The 20830-nt window shown below is 43.7% G+C and overlaps 2 protein-coding genes across 3 annotated transcripts; both read left to right on the forward strand.

The window, feature by feature from the left end:
- The first annotated feature begins 357 nt into the window (after positions 1–357).
- lcp2 (lymphocyte cytosolic protein 2) lies at positions 358–11203 on the forward strand. Of its 2 annotated transcripts, none has more exons than XM_014136492.2 (21): positions 358–923; positions 1070–1132; positions 1265–1311; positions 1502–1567; positions 1664–1692; positions 1816–1856; positions 1987–2170; positions 2372–2469; positions 2569–2635; positions 2744–2845; positions 2932–2957; positions 3272–3291; positions 3545–3649; positions 4105–4129; positions 5142–5154; positions 5290–5365; positions 5504–5547; positions 5678–5763; positions 9453–9527; positions 9783–9932; positions 10269–11203. In XM_014136492.2, the coding sequence occupies exons 1-21, from the start codon at positions 846–848 to the stop codon at positions 10404–10406; spliced, it is 1533 nt and encodes a 510-aa protein (XP_013991967.1). In that variant the 5' UTR covers positions 358–845; the 3' UTR covers positions 10407–11203. The 2 variants fall into 2 exon arrangements, with proteins under 2 accessions (XP_013991967.1, NP_001133704.1); NM_001140232.1 differs by having other exon boundaries at positions 409–923; positions 2569–2629.
- A 5260-nt stretch (positions 11204–16463) lies between these two features.
- LOC106567483 (forkhead box protein I1-ema) lies at positions 16464–18291 on the forward strand. Its single transcript, XM_014136756.2, has 2 exons — positions 16464–17210; positions 17405–18291. Exons 1-2 carry the CDS (start codon positions 16616–16618, stop codon positions 17944–17946), a joined length of 1137 nt encoding a protein of 378 aa, XP_013992231.1. The 5' UTR covers positions 16464–16615; the 3' UTR covers positions 17947–18291.
- Positions 18292–20830: the final 2539 nt, after the last annotated feature.

Consider the following 20830-nt stretch of genomic DNA (forward strand, 5'->3'; position numbering starts at 1 on the left):
ATTTGTTATCTTGTTGTTATTAGTCACACCCTTCAGCTCCATTCAAACCCTTCCCATCTACCTCTTAACACCATCCATATTGGATTTCTATTTGCCATATATTTTTCAACTTTGTTTACAAGTTAATGACCTTGCTGAAGTCTCAAATCATTGTAGTAATAGCAGCCATTTATGTGAATTGTGTGTGTGGGGGGGGTCGAAGGGGGATGGAGGGGGTTTAGTGAGTGTCATTAGGCATAGTGTGTAGGTTATGCTCCTAGCTATGTTATCTGGTATTTTTCTTACAAGGGGCTGTACTTCCCCTTGCTGTTGCCACCACTACTGTCATCATCAACAGGAAACGCAAGAGGAAGTTTGCTTTCTTTCTTTTCTCAGAGCTCTCAGAGAACAGACTAGCTTTTAAGATATTGACATTTAAATGTATATGTTGCTGTTGTCTGGACTTCAGATCATACATAACTCTTGGTGAATGGATTTCATCACCTACCAGCCACTTGACATCACACCTGACACGATTTCACAGAATAGATTTTTTTCTACTTTTGCCCTCAGATAGCACTTGTGGTGGGTGTTGTTCTGCCTCTTTTCTGTGTTATGAAAGAGTGATATCTTCCCATTTTATTTCTCTGAACACTGTTCAGGCTGCACACTTCCTCCGCACAGCGCCAGACAGAGCATTGCCAAGGGTGTCGCAGCAAGATACAAGGAGCCATTTTCTGACAGGCCTCAAAGTCAAACATGGCTATGGATATGACTGCCCCGTAACAGAGGAGGTTTCCCAGCCAGCTGTCTTTCAAAGGAGTTGGTAAATACTTCATTTATATTCAGAAGACAGAGGGGAAAGAATGAGTTTTGACAGAGTGCCATCCAAGTCAGAGGTCATGGGCTGGAATCCACACCAATTGTCAGACTACATGAGGAGGGTAAGTCATTTTCAGGTTAATTTTGCACCTTTTGTTGACAGTTCACAACCTGTAAAAGCTTTCCTTAATTCTCTGTCATACAACATCATATTCAAAGCTGTTTCACAGTGTCCATATTAATTCCTTTTTTTCTTTTTTTTTTACAGTTGGAGTTAAGTGGATGTGACAAAGTCATCGTGAAATGTAACATAAATGGGCAAAGGTTCTTGGTAAGAGATATGAAGCAAATGTGTGTCCCTTTTCCCACGTGTTCCTAGTTGGACTGGAAGACAAAATAATTAATCTTTGGACTGTCATGTAATATATCACTTGATGGAAATACTTAATCTATCATTTTGTAGAACATGAGTGAAAATGACATTCAGAAATTCCCCAAAGTCCATTCACCGTGAGTATTTCATAAATTTCTCTTGAATTTTGTTAAACTGAACATTTCAACAATTACATCAAACCATTTTTACATGCTCACACGGAAAACCAGCATAGGCACCTAGGTAGACTAAGCACCCTGAAAAAGTACTCCACTTTTGGGTAAGGCAAAGTATTGACTGCCACAATGTTGTCTGCTCTTTTTACAGACTTATCTCCAAAATATGCTGTGAAATCAACAGGAAAGAAGAAAAAAGGCCATTCTTTACTAAAAGGTGTGCACTTCTTGCAATTCTTAGCTATTAAACTTTAGTAGTTTAATTCAAAGCAATATCCAAGCACAATCTTGCTCTCCTCTGTATTTTCTCCAGATCTGCAGCACCAAAATATCATGAACCAGGTATGTATTATTTAGAATTTGAAAGCATAGACCTTACCCTAGATCAAGTTATTATGATTGACATAGAAGCAATTGGACCATGATAAATGGAAAATTTTACCATTCTTCTGCTACCTACTGCAGATACATCACAAGAGGTTCAGCCCTGGGGACCTGATGAATTTGTAAGTCTGTATTTGGCTATGTTACTTTACTGCATTCCATTCCTCCCTGTTGAATTAATCTCAAGTCTTGTTCCTCTCTGGATTATTTATCTTTTCATCAGTATTTAACTTGGTTGTCTGTCACTCCCAGGATGAGGTGAGTGATGATGACTATGAAAGCCCAGATGCTGATGATGATGACGGCAGTGTGGGCGATTATGAGTCACCGACACAGGATAGTGACAACGACTATGAGCCACCTCCGTCTGAGCCGCCTGATGAGATTCCCCATAAACTCTGTGCTGCCAAGCGCATGGCTGAAGATGACTACATTGGTATGGAGACATCAGTATAAGACTGCCATGCAAAACTGCTCTCACAAAGGACATATGTTGCCACTTTGTATTGTCCCACATTGATTACAATTTGTGTGTGAATGTTTCCGTCCGTCCGTCCATCCGTCCGTCTGTCTGTCTGTCTGTCTGTCTGTGTATCTGTCTGTCTGTGTATCTGTCTGTATCTGTCTCTGTGTTTAGATAGCTGTACTGCGGTGCGGGGTACTATAAGGCAACCACCTCCACCACCTCAACGCCCTGGGCCTGGTCCTCCACTCCCCTCCGCCAGTCGCCCTAGTGTGAGTATGTCCCCTCTGACTGCACCCCTCTTTCACTCCTCCACTCTCTCTCCTTTCACTCAGTCCTTCATCATCACGTTAAACTCCTTGTTTCTGCAGCTAGAGGAGCCTCCCCCACCCAGAAGGGAGCAATCTCCCCAGCGCCCTGGCAGACTCCCTGGTAAGAGTAAGTGTACACTCTGGAATGTTAGTATCTCACTATAAATATAGCATTTAACACTTTTTAGTCACTTGTATTGATTTTTACCTTGTCTTTTCATATTGTCTTTTAAAGTGCCCGCTCCTTTCTCAAGTGCTCCCCCTGCTCCACTGGTTGACCGCAGAATAAAGCCCACCAAACTGGATCGAACAAACCTTAATGAATCTCCAATACCAGGTACTCTCACACCAATCTTAACCTAGCAAGCAAAAGTTTACTACAGCAGTTGTCTGTTCTTACACCTGCTCTGTTTGTCCACACAGCAAGGAAGTTGAACACAACAGATAGGGTGAGAATTACATTTGATTATGTTCTAATTTGTCCTATATTGTGTCCAAACAACTTTCTTCTCATCCCTACATCATCGCTCAATGTCAAGTGAAGACAAATATACACATATATCTTTTATGTGCTTGCTGTAGTTATATTTAGCTTTTTTTATAACTGTTATATTTAGCTTTTTTTATAACTGTATACATTTTAGCTAGAAGCATGTCTACATGTGAGTGTTTAAAGGCCATCCCAGAATCTTTAATAATAGTTTGATATAGGTAGATTTCACAATGAAGTATATGACATGTTTGTTTTTCCTCACACACACAGCCTGCTCCACATTTATGGAGGTAAAGAAGTCTCTTTTTTTTGTGTATTGCTTTCCTTCATATGACTTCTCTCAATTCTATTTCATGTCATTGACAATGCACCGCCTTCCATGTTTGAATTGTGACTGCACATGTGCATTTGTGCCACATTTGTTGTACATACAGTCAGTTCTATAACTGTACCTTTCTCAAGAAACGAAACAAGCTACAACTGAAATGTTCACTACTCTGACCAGTATGGGAACCTCTGACTTCACGTCCCATCTATTTCCAGGCCTCAGACAGAAGAGAGGAGTCCGGACCCTCCCAGGATGCCCAAACCTCCCCTCCCTCTGTCAGCTAGAGTCATCAGGAGCAGCTCGTCGGTGGGCAACAGCAGGTCTGCACTGCATCGAGCTTCCCTTCATGCTCCATACAGCACAGCTCCAGACACATTATGTTATATACACTACATATCAGCTGATCCTTAAATAAACACACTGTGGTTCAGTGGTTAGGGAAGTACAGCACACTCCATCAGGAATACATGGGGTGGAGGAGTGGAACTGTGGTTGTTTAGTTAGCGGGAGCTATTTGAGCTGGGGTGAATCACTGCCACAGATCACTCCTTTGTAGGACCTTTGCTTGTGGTGCAAAGGAGAAGCTCTCTGCATCACGATATGTGTATCATTTTAGTATTACCCTTCCAGTTTTCCATCTGTGTTTCATTTGATTTGTTGGCTGTTGCACATATTTGGCTAAATCTTTGTGCTCGCTTACTCAGTTTAACCCTAATTAGAAATATGCAAGTGAATATAACAACTCATTCATCTGTAATTTCCATTTCTGTTGCAGATATGTGCCTGGTGCAAGAAATGAGGTAAGGCTATTTCACTGGATCACCACAACGGTGGAAGTTTTTTATTTTTATTTTACCTTTATTTTACCAGGTAAGTTGACTGAGAACACATTGTCATTTACAGCAACGACCTGGGGAATAGTTACAGGGGAGAGGAGAGGGGATGAATGAGCCAATTGTAAGCTGGTGATGATTAGGTGACCGTGATGGTACGAGGGCCAGATTGGGAATTTAGCCAGGACACCAGGGTTAACACCCCTACTCTTACGATAAATGCCATGGGATCTTTAGGGACCACAGAGTGTCAGGACACCCGTTAAAAGTCCCATCTGAAAGACGGCACTCTACACAGGGCAATGTCCCCAATCACTTCCCTGGGGCATTGTTTTTGGTTTTTTTTTAAGACCAGAGGAAAGGGTGCAGCATCTGGTTCATCCAGGGACCAACCTGGACCAACCCTGCTTAGCTTCAGAAGCAATCCAGCAGTGGGATGCAGGGTGCTAATAAGGATTTTGAAACTGTGTATTTAGCTTCACTAAACCTCTACTTATTCCTGGTTCTAACATGCGTCCTTTGTCCTGATCTTGTCCACATTATGATTGTGCCCACATTTTTTGCCAGGTGTAGTGAGAAAATAAAAGACGCATTGTGATCTGATTGTGATCAGATCTTCCTGACCACTCATTGTGTCTGGATATCTTGCAAGTGTAGATGGATCTGGATAGTGAAAACATTTAAATCATCATTATCCCGCCCTCTAAAATCATTGACAGGTGGCATGTGTCTTTAAATAAAAAAATATTATATATCCCTTCAAATAATAACCAGGAAATCTGGTCACAATGCGGACATAGTGAACGGATAAATTACATATTTAATACCATGTGTAGACACGTATCTGGAAAAAGTGGGCACAATCAGAATGTGGACAAGGTCAAAACAAAGAACTCATGTTAGCACCAGATATAAACGGGGCTTGAGAAAAGGCTGTAGTTCCACCTCATACCATGTTTCTCTCTTATGTCATCAACAGGTACGAAAGGAAGGTAAGCCATTTTCTAAAAGCTTTTTCTTCTTGTATAAGGGAACTTTACATTATACTTCATCTTCATCCTGTTTTACCCTGAAGGACTATGCAGTATGTCTTTCATTCTCATAATGATTATATGTATCTCTTCTAGTGTCTATGGCCAAATCCTTCAACTCCAACACATTTCCTAGACCAGGGCTCCCTACACCACCCTTACATTCAGACTGGTAAGATCAGTTGTTTTGTCATGTCAAAGTTAGGAATGAAAATGGCTTATATGGAGGACATAACTTTGCAGAGGTGATGGAATTCAAAGGTTAACATTTGAATGGTAATCTGTAAACTCTTGTTCCATCTCTCTCCAGCTTGCCACCTAATATCGCTACAACTGCTTCAAGACTGCAGGCATGTGAGTTCTGTATTTTCACTTCAGTCCCCACTCTACTCTGGTAAATGGAACTGTGTGACTCACAACTTACAACTATGACTCACAACTTCTCGATTGATATCTGATTGGATTCTCCTTTTTCCTTTCTAAGCTTTCTCACACAGGAGCAAGATTATGCCCGTGCCGTCACCTGTGCAAGCTTCCATGCCTCCACCGGCAGACCTAGAGGATGAACAGGTGACCTACCATACAGACAGCCCGACAGACAGACAGATTCTCGAATATGAACGTACTTACGTTGGACCTGCTCTAGTGATGCAATGACTTGCATAGCTCAGTAGGTGGCGACATTGTATTGTTCTTCTTTATTTATTTTTTAATTTATTTTATTTCACCTTTATTTAACCAGGTAGGCTAGTTGAGAACAAGTTCTCATTTACAACTGCGTCCTGGCCAAGATAAAGCAAAGCAGTGTGACACAAACAACAACACAGAGTTACACATGGAATAACTTCTAAGGGAGTACTGTAGATTCTGGCTGCAGCCCCTAGTCTCAATTGCTGCAGTGTCTACGAGCAGAGCCCTTTGACTCTATGTGAGACAGTCAGCTCCTAATGAATCAATCAAATATTTCAGTAGGCCCTCATACAGTACTGTATGTGCAAATAATGGTAATTTTGAGCATTTAATCAATCATTCAATCAAATGTATTTATAAAGCCCTTCTTACATCAGCAGATGTCACAAAACGCTGTACAGAAACCCAGCCTAAAACCCCAAACAGCAAGCAATGCAGATGTAGAAGCACGGTGGCAAGGAAAAACTCCCTAGAAAGGCAGGAACCTAGGAAGAAACCTAGAGAGGAACCAGGCTCTGAGGGGTGGCCAGTCCTCTTCTGGCTGTGTCGGGTGGAGATTATAAGAGTACGTGGCCATTAAGGCCAGATTGTTCTTCAAGATGTTCAAATGTTCATAGATGACCAGCAGGGTTGTAGAGGGTGCAACAGGTCAGTACCTCAGGACTAAATGTTAGTCAGCTTTTCATAGCCGAGCATTCAGAGGTTGAGACAGCAGGTGCGGTAGAGAGAGAGAGAGATTTTGAAAACAGCAGGTCTGGGACAAGGTAGCACGTCCGGTGAACATAGCCGCAGGCAGAACTGTTGAAACTGGAGCAGTAGCACGACCAGGTGGACTGGGGACAGCCAGGAGTCATCAGGCCAGGTAGTCCTGAGGCATGGTCCTAGAGCTCAGGTCCTCCGGGAGGGGAGGGACAGCGAGAGAATTAGAGGGAGATTACTTAAATTCACACAGGACAACAGGTAAGACAGGAGAATTACACCGGATACAGTGCATTCATTTATTACGTGACAGGCTTATTCTAAAATGGATTAAATCGTTTTTTCCCCTCATCAATCTATACAGAATACCCCATAATGACAAAGCAAAACATATTTTTTGAAATGTTTGCAAATTTAGAAGAAAAATAAGAAAGAAATAACACATAAGTATTTAGACCCTTTACTCGTTACTTTGTGGAAGCACCTTTGGCAGTGATTACAGCCTTGTGTCTTCTTGGGTATGATGCTACAAGCTTGGCACACCTGTATTTGGGGAGTTTCTCCCATTCTTCACTGCAGATCTTCTCAAGCTCTGGAAAGTTGGATGGGGAGCATCGCTGCACAGCTATTTTCAGGTCTCTCCAGAGATGTTCAATTAGGTTCAAGTCTGGGCTCTGGCTGGGACACTCAAGGACATTCAGAGACTTGTCCCGAAGCCACTCCTGCGTTGTCTTGGCTGTGTGCTTAGGGTCGTTGTCCTGTTGGAAGGTGAACCTTCAACCCAGTCTGAGATCCTGAGCGCTCTGGAGCAGGAGGATCTCTCTGTACTCTGCTCCCTTCATCTTTCCCTCGATCCGGACTAGTCTCCCAGTCCCTGCGGCTGAAAAACATCCCCACAGTATGATGCTGCCACCACTATGCTTCACTGTAGGGATGGTGCCAGGTTTCCTCCAGACGTGACGTTTGGCATTCAGGCCAAAGAGTTCATCCCTGTTTTCATTAGACCAGAGAATCTTGTTTCTCATGGTCTGAGAGTCATTTAGATGCCTTTTGGCAAACTCAAAGTGGGCTGTCTTGTGCCTTTTACTGAGGAGTGGCTTCCGTCTGGCCACTCTACCATAAAGGCCTGATTGGTGGAGTGCTGCAGAGATGATTGTCCTTCTACTCTGGAGCTCTGTCAGAGGGACCATTGGATTCTTGGTCACTTCCCTGACCAAAGCCCTTCTCCCCCGATTGCTCAGTTTTTGGCCTGGCGGCCAGCTCTAGGAAGAGTCTTGGTGGTTCCAAACTTCTTCCATTTAAGAATGATGGAGGCCACTGTGTTTTTGGGGACCTTCAATGCTGCAAGACATGTTTTGGTACCTTTCCCCAGATCTGTGCCTCGACACAATCCTATCTCGGAGCTCTACAGACAATTCCTTCTACCTCATGGCTTGGTTTTTGCTCTGACATGCACTGTCAACTGTGGGACCTTATATAGACAAGTGTGTGCCTTTCCAAATCATGTCCAATCAATTTAATTTACCACAGGTGGACTCCAGTCAAGTTGTAGAATCATCTGAAGGATGATCAATGCAAACAGAATGCACCTGAGCTCAATTTCTAGTGTCATATTAAAGGGTCTGAATACTTATGTTTTTTCTTTTCGCTTTGTCATTATGGGATTTTGTGTGTAGATTGATGAGGATTTTTATTTATTTAATCCATTTTAGAATAAGGCTGTAACATAACATGTGGGAAATGTCAAGTGGGACACTGTGGCTCCGCCCGACAATTCCGTCGCACAGGGCCAACCAGGCAGGATATAACCCCACCCACTTTGCAACAGCATAACCCCTACACCACTAGAGGGATATCAACAGACTACCAACTTACTACCCTGAGACAAGGCTGAGTATAGCCCACGAAGATCTCCTCCGACGCACAAGCCCGACGGGGAGCAAAACCAGACAGGAAGATAATGTCTGACTCAACCCACTCAAGTAACGCACCCCTCCTAGGGACAGCATGGAAGAGCACTAGTAAGCCAGTGACTCAGCCCTCGTAATAGGGTCAGAGGCAGAGAATCCCAGTTGAGAGAGGGAACCTGGGCAGGCAGAGACAGCAAGGGCAGTTTGTCGCTCCAGTACCTTGCCGTTCAACTTCGCCAGACTACACTCAATCATAGGACCTACTGACCTATTGAAGAAATGAGTCTTCAGTAAAGACTTTAAGGTCGAGACTGAGTCTGCGTCTCTCACATGGATATGCAGACCATTCCATAAAAATGTAGCTCTGTAGGAGAAAACCCTGCCTCCAGCTGTTTGCTTAGAAATGCTAGAGACAATAAGGAGGCCTGGGTCTTGTGACCGTAGCATACGTATAGGTATGTACGGCAGGACCAAATCGGAGAGATAGATCATGCTTTGTAGGTTAGCAGTAAAACCTTGAAATCAGCCCTAGCCTTAACAGGAAGCCGGTGTAGAGACGCTAGCACTGGAGTAATATGTGATCACATTTTTGGGTTCTAGTCAGGATTCTAGCTGCCGAGTCTAGTACTAACTGAAGTTGATTTAGTGCTTTATCCGGGCAGCCGGAGAGTGGAGAATTGCAGTAGTCTAACCTAGAAGTGACAAAAGCATGGATTAGCTTTTCTGCACATTTTTGGACAAAAAGTTTCTGATTTAGGCAATGTTACGAAGATGGAAAAAATATTCTTGATAGGTTCGTAAAAGACGACAACTCACTTCTATTGAAACATTTGGAAACATTGCAAACGTAGCAATTGTTGTTGTGACATGGTTTTTGTCTGAATCCTATTACAGAAATTAGTAACAGGTCACAAATCCCATATTATTGATGTGTGATTGTGTTCCTGTGTGAATGTGTAGGACATGAACCCTCAGTGGTACGTTGGCCAGGTGACACGGGGCCAAGCGGAGGGCTGTCTCAGACGGGTCAATAAGGTGAGGCGTCTTCTGCTGCCAATATTACTCACACACCTGGTTGACTGTAATAACTCTCGTTCATGCACTGTACTTACAGATTCATCGTGACAATGGTTTTTGAAGGGGACAATGAAATATCATATATAGTCCAATGTTCAAAATGACAATATTATTTAAATAAAAATGTATAGTTCACCAGTGCTCTGTGGTGATAGAATACAACACAAACACCACTATGATGAGCAGTGTTTTTCTGTTTCATTTGCTGATTAGGATGGTGCATTCCTGGTACGAGACAGTTCTAAGCGCTCGTCCATCCAGCCCTATACGCTCATGGTGCTTTACCAGGACAAAGTCTACAATATCCAGATTCGCTGCGAACAGAATGAGTTTCTGCTGGGAACTGGTCTTAAGGCCTCAGAGGTACACAATATCTACCTCATTCATCCTAAGGCTAGGAGTTGTTCCTGATCAGGTCAAATGGTCAAAAATAAATTCATAGCCCTAATTATGACCAGTCAGAGTAACATGTGTAATTCTATATCATATTAGCAAGCACTCTGAGGATGACGTAGTGAGCTTTGTGAACTGAATCCATGCATCTGTAATCTGAAAGTTTGTTATGTAGTGCTTTTTTCCCCAAAATCAACTAGAAGATTTGATTAGATGTACAGCCTTCTGACATGTCTGTTTCAGCTTCTGTTATGATACGGCTGAATGAACCCCTGCTAATGGATGGGTTCCTGTTTTATGTTTCAGACCTTTCCGATGGTGGCACACATCATCAACCATTACAAACAGCAACCACTTCTGCTGATTGATGCTAAGAACCGTGAATCAGGTCAGCAGAACCAGTGTCCCCTGATCTACCCAGCAGGTCTCCATCCATCCTTTTAATAGAAACCTGGGGGAGGGAGAACAATAACATGGAGCAATAGTCAAGATTGGCATTGGTTTTAATAAAAGAATACCACTAAGTGACTCTTGGATGAAGAGTACGCCACTGTCAACTGTTTACGCGATGGACTTCAAAAAGAAAAGTCAATACCGGTTCAACAATATTTGTCGTTTTTTTTCTCTACTTATGTATTTATTTGAGTACGGAGACCACAGAAGCTGAAAATGTCCATGTGCGTTGCTCTCTGTTATTTTCCTGTTACAAGCCTAGATAGCAGCAAGATCTGCTGTGAATCAGAACCAGCATACATTATCCAAGTAAGGAAATAGTGGGGTAAACAGTCAATCACTACTGCTGAGCTTTCATAATATGGAATTGATTGGCTTCCAAATAAAACAGTATTTCTTTCCTGCATGGTTAAATGAAAGCAATATTATTTAATTTCTGACACTGTATGTTCCTTTATGTAGCTGTATTTACTGTTTAAACAATCTTTGAATTTTCTTATTGGAAACTTGTGGCAGAAATTCTACAAATCATTGGTCATTGATGGCGGCACACTAGAAAAACTTCACTGACCTCTGTGCCAAATTCTGCCCATCTTTTTCATTGACTTTTGTTTGCCTGAAACATAGACGATGACAAAAGGGTTGTCTCACTGCTGATCTGGTAGTGTAATATTAATACAAGTTCCAAAAAAATGTAAACATGTTGCATCTGCACCACTAACCTGTTGTAAAACATAATGCCTCACCACCGGTATCATAATCTGTGTATAAAAGCTTTATGTCCCTAATCTCAGATTTGTTTGTTATAATTTATACAAGCCTTACATTAGTGTAATGCATGTTAAACCTGACTCCTCTGCCTAGAAAGAAGATTTAAAGCGTACAGTATGTAAAATACAATAGCAGACAATATAACCCTCCTGGAGAGACAGACATGCTGTTGTGTCTGTGTCAGCACAGGAGGAGAGGATTACATCAATCACACTAACTGCCATCCTTGGCAGCCTACAAGATTTTTTTCTCCTGGAAATGAATCATAGAACACTTAACCTGTCCTTGCAGGCAACTTGAGAGAGACAACTCTGAGCTGATAAGGTGGGATATATCTTTGGGAGGAACAAATAATGAAGAGCAAAAACTACCCAACTGCCATATGCCTCTGTTTGCCCAAATTCAGGCTTGAATTATCTATGACTGTGCAGAAATGTTTGCAGTAAAGCCTGCATGGATCACTGAAATCAAAGCCCTCGCTCACCCCAAAAAAGTCCATGGCGGTACATACGTCCCTGTCTAAGTAAAAGTTTATTATTCTGCATGAAGAAGCCATAGACATCAAGCTCTCTGGAGCCACGCAGCCTGGTCTCATAGAAAAGAAGTAACATAGTAAATGAAAACCCAGGATACAAAGGAGCAGCAGGAGAGGTATTTGGAGTCATGGACGTGGGAGGAGATCCTCAGTGGCAAGGGTCCATGGAGCCAGGCTGGGGGGTACCAGCGCCCGAAGGCGGAGCTGGAGGAGTCGAAGAGGGAACGACGAGGGTACGAGGCGTTGTATCCTCCTATTCAGGAGGTGGAGAGGCAGCCCCAAAAACAGCCCCAAAAACATTCCCCGTGACCTAGTGTTTCTAGGTCACGGGGAAACCCTGACCTAACTTCCCGGGCTATTCGGAGGGAGCCGTGGAGCAAACCGGAGCCGAGAAAGGAGTCGAGCGCCGACCATGACGCGAGATTCCGGAAGGAGGTACTGGCAGAGAGGGCACGACTGAGCAGGCGTGCAGAGGGGCGAGCGATGAATTATGGGGTGATGCATTATGGGGTGATGCGCACTATCTCGCCCATCCGCACGCACAGTCCGGTGCGGTCGGTACGGGCTCCGCAGCGTTGCCGTGCTAGAGTTGGCACTCAGCCAGGAAGGAGTGTGCCTGCTCAGCGCATCTGGCCGCCAGTGCGTCTCCTCGGCCCAGCTTACCCTGCGCCTGCTCTATGCACGGCAACCCTCATCCCCCAGCACAGCCCAGCTCGCCCTGTGCCAGCGCTCCGCCCTAGCCGGGCTACAGGGACCATCCAGCCAGGACGGAGTGTGCCAGCCCTGAGCTCCAGACCTCCAGTGCACCTCCACGGCCCAGTGTGCCTCATGCCTGCTCTGCGCACCCAGTCTCCTGTAAGTCTTCCCAGTCCGGGGTGACCGGTCCCAGCTCCACGCAGGAGGGATCCAGTGACGCTCCTCAGCCCGGAGCCTCCAGTGATGCTCCTCAGCCCGGAGCCTCCAGCGACGCTCCCCAGTCAGGAGCCTCCAGCGACGCTCCCCAGTCAGGAGCCTCCAGCGACGCTCCCCAGCCCGGAGCCTCCAGCGACGCTCCCCAGCCCGGAGCCTCCAGCGACGCTCCCCAGCCCGGAGCCTCCAGCGACGCTCCCCAGCCCGGAGCCTCCAGCGACGCTCCCCAGCCCAGAGCCTCCAGCGACGCTCCCCAGTCAGGAGCCTCCAGCGACGCCTCTCAGCCCGGGGCCTCCAGCGACACCTCTCAGCCCAGAGTCTTCGGAACGGGAGCTACGCCCAGAGCCAGAGCCACCTCCGTAGTGGGAGGAGTGGCGAAGGGGGGGTGTAGCACAGGAACCGTCGTTGACGGTGGCCACCCTCCCTTCCCTCCCTTTAGGTTTGGGGTTGGTTTTGTGGGGGGGTTTTTTGGGGGGGGGGTACTGGGGGGGGTGCTGTCACGCCCTGACCAGTAAAGGGGTCATTTGTAATTGTAGTATGGTCAGGGCGTGGCAGGGGGTGTTTGCTTTGTGTGTTTTGGGGTTTTGGTTCTAGGGGATTTTGGTTCTAGTTTTCCATTTCTATGTTTCTTTTTCTATGTGTGGCCAGGTATGGCTTCCAATCAGAGGCAGGTGTCTTTCGTTGTCTCTGATTGGAAGCCATACTTAGGCAGCCTGTTTTTCCTGTGTTTTTGTGGGTGGTTGGTTTTGGCATAGTCTGTGTACCTTGCAGAACTGTTGTTTGTCGGTTTATTGTTTTCGTTTAAGTGTTCACTTTATTAAGTAATAAAAGAAGATGAGCACTATACCCGCTGCGTTTTGGTCCCCCTTCATCGACACCTGTGACAGATACTATTCCATCTGGAACTCTCATGCCGTTTAGAGGTGTAACCAGACCTGACCTTTTTGAAATACACTCCTGTTGACTATCCAGGAAAAATGTATTTCTCCTTGCTCCCTCAGTTGAATGATAGATATATATGTGCTTTATTTCAAAGGGATGTTGTATTTATTCCTTATGTTACAACTTACTGGAATTAATTTGTTAATATAACCTGGGTGGTTTCCGTTCTGAATGCTGATCGGCTGAAAGCTGTGGTATATCAGACCGTATACAATGGGTATGACAAAAAAAAACTACATTACTTTGGTAACCAGTTTGTAATAGCAATAAGGCACCTTGGGGATTTGTGGTATATGGCCAATATACCATGGCTAACATAAGAACATACATTAGCATTAACTGTACTTTTTGTGATGAGCATCCAGAAACATTTTTGAATGTATTTTGGCATTGTCTACATGTAAAGAGATTATGGCAAGATATCTGCGAATTTATAATTGATAATATTCTTGATGACTTTTGTTTATTATGGGAAAATGTGCTGCTCGGTTTCCTTAACTATAGTAAGGATAAAGAAAGACAATTTCACATTTAATTGTGCTAATGGCGAAATGTCATATTCATTCATATAAATTCACAAATAAAAAAACGTTCTTGTTTTCTAAAAGGAGTTCGAGCAGTACATTAAAATAATTCTACATTATTTGAATAAGAAGGCTGTAAAAACAGTCAATAGGTAGGTGTATGTCAATACGTGTCTGTAATTTGTTGTACACCCCTAGGTCCTGCCTCCAGGGCAAGATTCATGACAACAGAGATCGCCAGCTTGTATCATAAAACCTGGAAATGAGTTACCTCTGGTTCGTTCAGCCGTCCCTATGGGGAAAATTAATGGGGAATGAATAAACGCCGAAAATAAGGTCTGAGGTTAACACAGGTTTAGGAGATTTTGTTCTATGAGATAATATCAGTCATGACCTTTCTGAATTATGAAGCCTTTATGTACTTTTTAAAAATACATAAATGCTTCAAAATTCACAAAAAGGGACATTAGCTGATGAAGATAATATCATAGAACAAAACGTATAAGATCTCCTAAGTCTGTGTTTACCAATGACCATATTTTCGGTGATTATTTAAAAACCCTACAAAAACGGCAGTTATTTCAACATAGACAGGCTGGTTGTTTAGCAACAAAACCAGATGCATGTGCAATTATGTGGTAAAACAGACAGGGTTGGCTTAGATTGTTGAAAACATGTAAACTATATTTCGTCTCCAATGTTTCTTGAAAACATGAATACATTTGCACAATGATCACTTGTTTGTCTCTCAAATACATTGTTACATTTGATGGTTAGCTAGCTTGTGAATTTTAGCCATATTAGCAATGACATGAAATGAGTCAAAACACCTCAAAACAAGACATGGTATCACAGCCTGGTCTCATATACTAGACATAACATAGTAACTTAAATCCGGGCCACCTAAATTAGCAAGATATGTTACTTTTTGGTATGGTTACATAAGACAGAAGGTTACTTTAAGCAAAAATGAAAGGAGGGTGGTTGGTCAGGGTGAGTGAGTGAGTGGGTGGGCATATAACCCTAAGGTTGCGTGTTTGAATCTCATCACGGACAACTTTAGCATTTTAACTAATTAGCAACTTTTCAACTACTTACTACTTTATAGCTACTTTGCAACTACTTAGCATGTTAGCTAACCCTTCCCCTAACCCTAACCTTAACCTTTTAGTCACAACAAATTGGAATTCGTAACATATCATACATTTTTCAAATTCGTATCATATTGTACGTTTTGGACATTCGTTACCAGGGCCTAAAATTAACACCCGCCACCCGCCAAATGCGGGTAGATTTTGGCATTGGCGGGTAAGAATGTCTAATTCACCAGCCACGTTGGCGGATGGTCACACACAGGGCTCTACAATGCAAGAATTTAATTACATTTTGTTTCATATCTGGTAATACACAAATAAATAGGAATCCCTGCTGGGGGGCTGTGTACGCTGTGAGTGAAGTGCTGAAAGATTTGTTTTTAGAAACAATGCACACAGGCATAACAGTTGGTCTAACTACTAAAGTGAGACCTTATCCTCATGTTTCCAAAAATATTTTGACTGGTAAAAAATCTTAGTGGCTGGTAGATTTTTTTATCTACTTGCCACAGTGGCCGGTAGAACATGTAACATATTGTACATTTTGCAAATTCGTAACATATTGTACAAATTGCAATTTGTAAAACATATTATACGATTTGTAATTGAAATGGATGATGGACATCCACAAATTAATACACACCATACGAAACATAACATATACAAAAACTAGTGTCGTAGCTTTACGTACAGACTAATACGAAATGCTCTGAGACCTGGTTGGGTATCAAGAACAAGATGAAACTAGCTGAAACGAGTCACTTACTATTCCCCACATGGCAGTTTCTTTTCATTGTTGGTAGCTATCTGGCCACCCAGACTCACAACAACTCCCGGACTTCTGCCCATTGATGTGTGCACATCGTTTTTTGTGACGTTGTTAGCTAACCCATGTATAGGATTTCCCCAAAGAATAAGTTGCCTATTATTATATTAGAGTCTAAATTGTTATACATGCTTTTAAATTACTGTAATATTTGTAAATGTAGCACCAATTTCCCATTACTCAGTAAAACAATCATTTTTCCCATGTTCTGGGTGGGTGTCAAATTAAAATTGCAAAACATTTCACAGAGCTTAGACTAACTGCTGGTGGAGTACTGGTGGAATTCCACCTCCAATTCAAAGGGAATCCTCCACGCCTAAACCGGCCTAAACTCACTCAAATGCAAAGTGTGACACTGTCTCAGAAACAACCAATCAGAGCAGACGTGGGTGTCGCTGTAGTACTATAAATTGACCAGGTGAGACAGGTGGCAGGTTGTGATGCACCTGTACTGGACACAAAATAGTCTTGAACAGAGTGAAAGGCAAATTCACCTCTCAGCTAGAAGCAGAGGAACAGATAATACTGAAGAAAAGCGAGAGCCATTTATCAGACTGAAGAGACCAGCTGCCAATCGAAGGAACAGTCTGTGGGAGAGCATGACGTTGTTTGTGCCACAGAGCCTCTCTCCACCTCCATGTGGGACCCAGTACCCCAGTCTGAGACAGGAGTCTCCAGAGTTCAGCCTGTACAGCGACAGCTTCTGCAGCCCTCCAGCCGTGCCTAGCCTGCAGCAGGCCACCCCTCCTGCCTACGACCTGGGAGACTACACCAACCCTCCTACCAACCCTTACCTGTGGTTCAATAGCCCAGAGCTCAACAGTGTTCCCTACATAGGGGGACCCACGGGGCCAGCCTGTGGGCCCTATGTGCCCCAACACTACAACATGCAGAGGCCTTATCTGGGTGCTGATGGGCCGGGGGTTGGTGTAGGGGACCTGAGCTGGTTTTCCATGCCCTCTCAGGAAGAGCTGATGAAGCTAGTCAGGCCACCCTACTCGTACTCTGCCCTTATTGCCATGGCGATCCATGGGGCCCAAGACAGACGGCTCACCCTGAGCCAGATCTACCAATATGTAGCAGACAACTTCCCCTTCTACAACAAAAGCAAGGCCGGGTGGCAGAACTCTATTCGCCACAACCTCTCCCTCAATGACTGCTTCAAGAAGGTGCCCCGAGATGAGGATGATCCAGGTAAGAACATTTCCTCTGTTTTAAAAATTGGTCTTTTAATTTCAAGGTGTTCCATGTCGACACAATTTTCGATTTACAAAAGAGAAACGTATACATTTATAACCTTTTAAAAAATGATATTAACAGATATTAACTCTTGCCCAACTATGTGAGAGCAAATCCTCAACAAACATGTCTTATGTGTCTCCTTATAGGCAAGGGTAACTATTGGACCTTGGACCCCAACTGTGAGAAGAGGTTCGACAATGGCAACTTCCGTCGCAAGAGGAAGAGGAAGTCAGAATCCCTGCCTGGCGACGGGGGCTCCTCAGGTTCTGAGTCATTAGAGTCCAGCCCCAAACACCCCAACAACATGAGTGACGTGTCCAGCTCCTCTGACCGCGGCCCCTCCCCCATCTCTTCAGCCCCCTCCCTCTGCCTGAACAGCTTCCTGTCTCAGATGGCTGAAGTGGGGACGGAATCAAACACAGTAGTGGCAGATACCCTCCACACACCCAGGCTGCCTATAGAGGTACCCCAAAGGGCCTCTCCGTCCCAGGGATACGGCTCCTACTCTCCCAACGCAACAGTGCCTCACTGGGAGGTCCATATGTCTCATCCGCAGCAACCTACCATCCCTTCCTCCCCTCCCCTCTACCCTGGGGGCTACAGGGACTCTGTCCTCTCCCGGCTCAGCAGCCAGCTATACCCAGCCTTGGACTCAATGCTTTACCAACAGGAAGGCACAGAGGTGTAAAGCACAACTGATAGAGCCACTGTACTCCATAGGGCATTCTGCCTTTGGGCAAACTCTCACTACAATGTCTTCCTCAGCAGAGAATGAAACTGCACTGAACTCATACTAAAGAGGATGATTTACAATGTTTTTTTCCCCTCTTAATTGATTGTATGTATATTGTTTGCTGTTCCATATACTGTCTTTATAATATGAACTCAACTATCTGTAAAATATTTGAGGGATTCTTGGCTTTAATAAAACAAATGTGGGTTTTGTATGTGATGTACGTAAATGTCCTGTCATCAAGATTTTTTCAGTTTTTTTTAAATAAAGAACAACAAAAATAATAAATTCTCTGCTATATTTCTGGGAGTATTTATTGTATGAAAACACATTTAAAGAGGCAAATGCAGTATATGGTCACACTTCAAAACATGATTAATTCTGAAATAACAATTTAGGATCGTACTTAAACATGATATCATGCAGTTTGATCAAGATCTGATTGCCAGCGCCTTTGATTGAGATAAGACAAGTCAAGCTCCCATTACAGTCAATGATCTGAGAGACAGGGTGTGAAATGAGCGAGGCCAAGAAACCGTTAAACACTGAACAGGATGGGGGAGAAGACAGGTGAGAGCCAGGGTAAAAAAAGATATATGCAACAGAACTTGTTCCTCAAGGTTGCCCTCTGCTCCCATTTACAGTTACAGCCCCCTCTCATCACCTCTATCTCCCTTTATTTGCCCCTCTTGGGTTCAGGGTATAAGCTAATGCCTCTCACCATTAGTCAGCCATGCTTTTGGAGACATAATAACCTATTCAACAGATACATTTCATTTTGAACTATATGAACAGCACACCTAAAAACTTTAATAGGCTATTTGCAATGGTGTGCTATTTCTCATATTGGTAAATACAACCTTTAATCTAAAAGGGTGGGACAGAAACGGGACAGGTGGTAGTCTATATTTTACATGTCCAAAGGAGAAAAGAGGCCATCCGAAGTTGAAATGCCACACCCACCTTCAAACCATGAACTCTTCTGCAAGGGTTTGGAGGTGGGTGTGGCATTTCAACTTCGGATGGCCTTTTTTCTCCTTTGGACATGTAAAATATAGACTACCACCTGTCCCGTTTCTGTCCCACCCTTTTTACAATTCAAATTGAGTTCTGTTCAAGTCACATTATTAAATGTAGACTTCAAAATCTTTCTAGTACACCATCGACTTGAAGCTTCTTTTAGCTTCTCTATGCCATAATGTAGAGTATCCACAACTCTACAACCTGGGAATCAATGTGAAAGTAGACTACATACAGTATACGGCATGTATTTATTTGCTTGAACTATTTTGCTTTCATCTCGTCACAATGTATAAACTGCTGACTGTGACATTAAAATCTCACACCTCCAATATCTCACACCATGTCACCTCAACAGATTCCATTGAGGAGGTCTGTAAGATGCTGAGGTCAACATCTGTAGCCCAACGCTTAGAGCCATGGGAACCAGCACCCCATTTCTCCTTCTGAGTAGCAGGCAGCAAAGGTGGACAAGAGAACATGCTTGAGGAACCATTCCCATGTATATCTCTTGCAAGGAAGAATCTGTGGAGAGGCACGAGATAAACATTGAGTGAGAAATTGAAGGGAGGAATGTGAGGAATGAGGAGAAGGGGGTAGTGGATAATGATCCTCTCTACAGGCCTCAGCGCCCTCCAATCCATCTCTCCTCTCCTCACCCCCCTCATTCCACACCTCCCCTGTTACTACTCAGTCTGGAAGGTGAGTGAAGGGGAAAGAGGGTTCCCTTAACATGGAAGCGTGATCACTTGTCTTAGTGGTCTTGGCTGTGTGATATTCACAGGTATAATCATTTGCCTCTGTTCTCTACATTGATGCTTCCTTCCCTCTTGGGCTCCTGAGTGGCGCAGCGGTCTAAGGCACTGCATCTCAGTGTAGGAGGTGTCACTATAGTCCCTGGTTCTAATCCAGGCTGTATCACATCTAGCTGTGATTGGGAGTCTCATAGGGCGGCGCACAATTGGACAAGCGTTGTCTGGGTTTTGTTCTTAACTGACTTGCCTAGTTAAATAAAACAATAAAACATTCCTTTCTTCTGTTAGAGAAGAAGTGTGAATGGTTGGTTTTGACACTAAACTGTTTCAAATATCAATACAGTATGTGTCCTTACTCTTACTTGTGCTACGTAAACTCCACACTTCTGCAGTATCCAAAATGTAAGATATAAGAGTGAGTCAAAGATTTACATTCAACAGCCTGAGATCACCTCAGATGAAAGAGGCCTTGTGACATAGTCTCAGAAACCCAGACCTAGGAGCAACAGCAGACATTGGTACATTGTGGGAGGCGGCCTGTCTGTCTAGAGAGACTCCTTGTGAGGAGTTGTGATATACAGTAATCACCCCACCTTGTCTAATTAGCCTAATGAACCCTCAGGCGTCCAATCACTCTGTCGGCGCATGACAACAGCCGCCTCATCATTACCCAGTCAAATCTGATACGAGTGGCATGCTCCAGTGACCCCATCCTCATGTGTTTTTATTGACACAATACTATCTTGACTGGATGAAACAGCCCTCTCCTTTCAGACGTGTCATAAAGAGGGGATTAATACGCGACCAGCGATCACAGTAAGTGTGCCGTGTGTTTACGGTCTTGTGCCTCTTCAACTGTTTCTGTCAGTGTTGCTTATGAGGAGAGATAGATTTCTTTTGCCTTTAGCTTTCTGCATGACGGTAGTGGAAAAATCACCTTCATCTCAATACAGCATGCGGTAACCAGCTCAGGCTCCCTAAGTATTTAAAAATAAAAAAGTTTGCCAGGCCGATTTAATTCAGGTAAATACAATTGCTATACATAAGCGATTAGAAAGAATATA

The sequence above is a fragment of the Salmo salar genome, chromosome ssa13, assembly GCF_905237065.1.
Source record: "Salmo salar chromosome ssa13, Ssal_v3.1, whole genome shotgun sequence".
NCBI classification, from domain to species: Eukaryota; Metazoa; Chordata; class Actinopteri; order Salmoniformes; family Salmonidae; genus Salmo; species Salmo salar.

Bases quoted from the DNA above. Each gene is read 5' to 3' on its own strand.
- LOC106567483 (XM_014136756.2), top strand. From the start codon at position 16,616: ATGACGTTGTTTGTGCCACAGAGCCTCTCTCCACCTCCATGTGGGACC. The intron at 17,211-17,404 runs GTAAGAACATTT...GTCTCCTTATAG, and splicing joins CCGAGATGAGGATGATCCAG to GCAAGGGTAACTATTGGACC.
- lcp2 (XM_014136492.2), top strand. From the start codon at position 846: ATGAGTTTTGACAGAGTGCCATCCAAGTCAGAGGTCATGGGCTGGAAT. The intron at 1,857-1,986 runs GTAAGTCTGTAT...TGTCACTCCCAG, and splicing joins CCTGGGGACCTGATGAATTT to GATGAGGTGAGTGATGATGA. The intron at 2,470-2,568 runs GTGAGTATGTCC...TTGTTTCTGCAG, and splicing joins CCTCCGCCAGTCGCCCTAGT to CTAGAGGAGCCTCCCCCACC.